A 5,334-nucleotide genomic window follows, 5' to 3' on the forward strand; every position below is an offset into this window, starting at 1 on the left:
ACAGCAAGCTTGCTTCAATAGAGCTTTGAACCCTAAAAAAAATTGCTGGCACTAATCTTTTACTGATTTAACTGAGCCCTTCAGGAGATGCTGGGTGTTGTAATAAGAGTCAGTATAAAGGTGCTGAGATTTGCATAGAAGATAGTGCAAGGAGAGTATTTTGGGCATGGCTAATTTTATGAAGAAAACATTCACTTTTGACCTGGTGTCCAGTAACAGCTAAGTTGGCAGCGGCATCTTGACCAGGTGTTCTTGGCGGGTAGGGGGAGGCAATACCGGGTAAGATGGGATAAACAGTGTCAAGTTTGGGTTGTGTACACTGGAAAATAAACGTTATCACGAGCTTCTGAGTCTCAGGTCCCACCTTGGTAAAAGGGAGGTGGGGTGGGTGATGCCATCTACATTGGATGACTGATACCCAGCACCTAGCCTGACTCCCCTCTAGATGCAACAGATGCAGCGAAATGCGAACACTGTCGCTTATGTGTCTCCTGGTTTACGCACAGACATCTTTCCGAGAGACCCGTCCTCCTCCATGGGAATGCCTCAGCGCCCATGAGTTGAAAGTGTTAAGGACTTCAACTTCTTGACGCAGGCTTTGAAATACTGGCTGCTGTTGTCCCCTCATCTTAGACCCAGTCACTTAAGCTTTCTGCTCCTGGGGCTCCCTTAACAGTAGAAGCAGAAAGTATGGCTGTTAATGTGAAGCTTAAGTAAATATACAGTACTTAAGACAGGGGTGGGGGTTGGGGGGTGGGGGAGATGCTCAGTTCATAGAGTGCTTGCTCTTGGAAGCATGGGAACTTAAGTCTGATTCCCAAAATGCTAGTAAAAAGTTGAGCATCCCAGTGCATGCCTTAATCCCTGCTCTGGAGAGGAAGACAGCTGGATCCCTGGGGCTTGTTAGCTAGCCAGCCTTACGTACTTAATCCAGTTCTGGGCCAATGAGAGACCCTGTCTCCAAACCAAACCAAACTAAACCAAACCAAACCAAGCCAAGCCAAGCCAAGGTGTGGCAGGACCCGAGGAACATCTGGACTTGACCACCAAATGCATAGTGCATGTGCACGTATGTGAGCCCACATAGACACATCCAGGAGCGTCTCTGGTAGGCCATAAATGTGTACACTGCTCAACTTCCCCAAACGCATTACTACGGTTAGCCAGCAGCAATGACAACACAGCACGCCACCAAGCAAGTTTACCATTGACTTTTATTAACAACATAATACAAGACTGTACATTTGTAGGTACTGAAATCAATCCACCCTTGAAAACTGAAAGAAAAAACCCAGCATTTCTATACCATTTCAGGCTTTGGTTTTAAGTGCCATCTTCTACAGAGAAACCACACAGCACAACCAAACAATTCAGGAACGGGGTGGGCGGGGCGAAGAGATTATGCAGCGACAGCTGAGGGTCACTTCTAGCTTTATCCGATTTACCACACATTCTGGAGCGTTCAGTTCCTTCCTCTACAGCTCTACAGTCCTACACACAGACACACAGCGACTAAGAACTTGGCCACAGGTCCTGCCTAGACACTCATTCACGTGAAACAGACAAACAACAGAAAAAAACCAATATTTATATAAATTAAGTCAAACCTCACACACACACACACACACAAAAACTAGAGAAACATAAACTCCAACAGTCAATAAAAAAAACTGTACAAGATTGGTCAGTCTTTTATATCTGGGAAATGTGTAACATAAAAAAAGTTCTTTGTCATATATATATATATATATATATATTATATATGTCTTTGCGTAAGTGTTAGCTGGAGTGAAAACTTGAGGATTCTGACTCTGTGGAGACGGAAGAGTGTCCACCCCGTTTCCCTTTGGAAAGGATCTTGAGGCTGGAGCCTCTGCTCATGGAATTGAGTGCATGCTGCGCGGAGCTCTTGAATTTGGCCCCGAGGAAGGCGTAGAGGATGGGGTTCAGGCAACAGTGGAAGAAGGCGAGGGCCTCCGTGATGGAGATCCACTTGTGCACGACGCTCTCGAACTCACATCCTTGCTTGATGACCTCCAAAAGGATGAAGGAATCGATGCTGATCCCCACGTAATACGGTAGCCAGCAGGCAAAGAAAGCCAGGATAAGGATGACCGTAGTCTTGAGGGCCTTGCGCTTCTGGTGGCCCTTGGAGTGTGACAGCTTGGAGATGATGATGCAGTAACAGGACAGGATGACGATGCCCGGCAGGATGAGACCCACCATGATGTGCTGGAACTGGAACACCACCATCCACAGGCTGTCGGGGTAAAGGCGGTCACAGATGTACCTGCCGTCCCCCTGGCTGACATCGGCGAAGATGATGTCAGGGATAGTCAGGAGGAGGGCGGGGATCCAGACACCCACATAGACGGCCTTTTCAGCCAGCAGCTTCCTCGGCCTCTGGCTGTTGGTGGCGTGGACAATGGCAAGGTAGCGGTCCAGGCTGATGAAGGCCAGGATGAGAACACTGCTGTAAAGGTTGACGGTGTAGATGATATGCACAGCCTTACATAAAAATTTCCCAAAGTACCAGTCAGCCATGGCGTCCACTGCCCAGAAGGGGAGTGTGATGACAAAGAGGAGGTCAGCCACGGACAGGTGCAGCCGGTACTTGTCTGTCATGCTCCTCAGCTTCTTCTGGTAACCCATGACCAGGATTACCAACCCATTGCCCACTATGCCAGTCAAGAAGATGATAAAATAGATGGTGGGCAGGAAGATCCTGTTGAAGTTTTCGTTTTCATCCCGGAAGCAGGGTTCCTTGTTGGAGTCATAGTCTCCAGACCCTACTTCTTCGGAGTAGTTATCCGAAGTGTATATCTGCAAAAGAAACAGGGACAGGCGCGTTACTCCAAGATCGACAAACCTTTCCCAAGTTTTAAGTGTTTCTGCTGCCTAAAACTAGTATTGATTGCAGGTTTTAACCCAACCTTTCCCAGGAAACTCCAAAGGGCTGGCTAAGGTCCAGGGAGAATGCAGAACCCTGCAGCCAATGCTGTTCTCCATCTTCCTCCGGTCGGTCACTTTGTTATATCCCCGTCTTTAGTGGAACCAATTAGGAGAGTCTTTGCTTAGAACAAAAGGACCTTGAGATTCTAAGGACTTCACACCCTAGTCTTGGATAGCTCTCCTGCCCTGCCCAAGGGAGGAAAGAAGAAAAAAAAAAAAACCCCGGAGGAAAAAAAGTAAAGCCCCAACCCCCCCAACCATAAACAAACACCCAAACAAAAACCCACGAGCAAACAAACAAAACAAACAAATCCTCCATTCACACAAAGAAGTCACTCTCAAAGCGGTGTGCGGTGGGAGCCAGGGGCGTGGAGCTATAGTCTGTGTTAAAGGAGGTGGGATTAAATTTCTGCATGAGGATTAGCCAAAGAAAGAAAGAAAAACGGAGCATGACCGTGGGGGGCGGGGGTCCCTCAAATACTCTTAGCTTTTTAGGCGCAAAACCTTGTTTTTTTCTCACGCCTGTCTAACACAAACCATTACATTTCAAGTCATACTTAGTGAAGAAAGCAGGATAATGCGAAGGTCTTTGGGGGTTTAGGGTCATCAGAGTGTTAGAGATGAGCAAACAGCACTCTCCTACTACATCCCACACCCGGCGCTTCTCTGGAAGGTGGGTCTCTCTTGCTAACCCCATGTTTATCACTGGGTGTATCTGGGACGTTAGAGTCACACTGTCCTGGGTGGGGAAAGTCACGGGGTCTGCACCCCGTGGTTTTTCGCCCCAAGTTTCACTTCCTCACTTTTCCGGTCGCTTCCCATCCTGCAGCGACCCAGTTAGCTACTGGGGTCCGAGGTAGACAGCTGGAGGGGTCCAGACCATGCGCACCCTGAAGTCCGAATCACCCACCTCGGGGCTGGCACCGTCGCCCACCACACCCAGGCCTGCGACCAACCCGCAGCGGTTCCAGGGGTTCCTCCTGGCTGCGCGCCAGGATCGTCCCTCCGGGTGCGAGCGACAGATTGGGCGGCTCCAGCGTGAGCGCCTTTGAATTGCGCGCCGCTGGAGGAAACGAAAAAAAAAAATCACCAAACAACAAAACCCTCCCTAAGCGAGGGGGTTTCAAAAGGCTCAGGAAACCACCGACGGTTAAACACTGGGGCTCAGTCAAACTGTCTCCAAGTTTGCACCTGTTCATCCCTGCGGCGACCCGGCACAACCCAGGTGCGGTCCCAACACGCCCTCCTGTCCCCAACCGCGGTCAAGCCTGGCACACCTCCTGCCCAGCAGCTTCTCGGTACAGACTTAGGACCCTTTCTCATGAACGATCTTAAAGGGAACTAAGACCTCGGGAGGCTCGTATGCCACTGCGGAGAAGAGGCGGGTCAGACTCCAGCAAAGCGCTCAAAGCGCTGCTACTCCATCCCAAAGCGGCCACGATCGGTCACCTCTCCACGGCTGCCGCAGTTTGTGATCCCCTAGGCTAGCGATGCTGCAGGCTAGCTCAGTTTTCCCGCCGACAACGGGCACTCCTCAGTCTACAGCATGGAATTTCAGAAGCGCACTCCTAACTCCAAGAACAGCTCCAAGACGCTTCGGTTCGAAGCTAACCCAGGATGTTGTGCCTACGCGTGCCGACTAAAGTCTCTAAATTCACACAATGTAAGAAACTCAAAGAAACCCCTGTTCCCAGAGGGACCAGACGATGGTCTGAGTCCTGAGGCTGAGGGCAAACCCTTCTCCTCCTGTGTTCAAAAAGAATTGGGACGTTTGCAAGCAGCGTGCAAGCCAGCGCGCGCCGCGGGACTCAAGGGGGAGAGAGACAAGAGCAACCTCAGGAAAGCTCCATCTGAACCTGTCCCCCTTAACTTAATGAGAAAAATATTCCTATCTTCCTCCCCCTATAGCTATGCTCACATACATTAAAAAAATTAAGTTCCCGCTCCCCTTCTTTGTGACTCTGACACCCCTTAAGGTTCTAGTCGCTCCAAGCCGCTCCAAGAGGGGCTGCGCTCTAAGTTCGCACGTTTGCACGTTTACTACAAAGTAGGATGCAAGTGGACTTACTTCCATGGCAATGCTCGCTCTCCAGCCCTGGTAGCTACCGGAGCACCAAACGCCTCAGAGGGTCACTGCTACCTGCTGCACCAGGCAACAAAATTGAAGTTTCTGGCCCGAACCGGACTTTTATAAAAACACGCTCGCGGGGCGGCGCATGCGCAGCTCGGAGGGGCGGGAGGAGACTGACGGGGGCGGGGCGCACAAACAGAAGTCGGAGAGCGGCTTCTGTTGTGTTTTAAGTCAGTGTGGGTCTAGAGCCTGGCGGGATAAGATCTCAAAGTTAGGGAAAGCAGGATCCCAGCCAGGGAGGTTCTGCGGGT

At 50.4% G+C, this 5,334-nt stretch overlaps 1 protein-coding gene across 2 annotated transcripts; it reads right to left on the bottom strand.

Annotated features, from left to right (window-relative positions):
* Positions 1 to 1,195: 1,195 nt before the first annotated feature.
* Cxcr4 (C-X-C motif chemokine receptor 4) lies at positions 1,196 to 5,101 on the bottom strand. Of its 2 annotated transcripts, none has more exons than XM_063272571.1 (2): positions 3,863 to 4,984; positions 1,196 to 2,823 (listed from the first exon to the last, which is right to left on the bottom strand). In XM_063272571.1, exon 2 carries the CDS (start codon positions 2,650 to 2,652, stop codon positions 1,780 to 1,782), a length of 873 nt encoding a protein of 290 aa, XP_063128641.1. In that variant the 5' UTR covers positions 2,653 to 2,823; positions 3,863 to 4,984; the 3' UTR covers positions 1,196 to 1,779. The 2 variants fall into 2 exon arrangements, with proteins under 2 accessions (XP_063128641.1, NP_071541.2); NM_022205.3 differs by lacking the exon at positions 3,863 to 4,984 and adding an exon at positions 5,021 to 5,101 and having other exon boundaries at positions 1,197 to 2,823.
* Between the last annotated feature and the right edge of the window lie 233 nt (positions 5,102 to 5,334).

This window comes from Rattus norvegicus, chromosome 13 (assembly GCF_036323735.1).
Source record: "Rattus norvegicus strain BN/NHsdMcwi chromosome 13, GRCr8, whole genome shotgun sequence".
In the NCBI taxonomy this organism is placed as follows: Eukaryota; Metazoa; Chordata; class Mammalia; order Rodentia; family Muridae; genus Rattus; species Rattus norvegicus.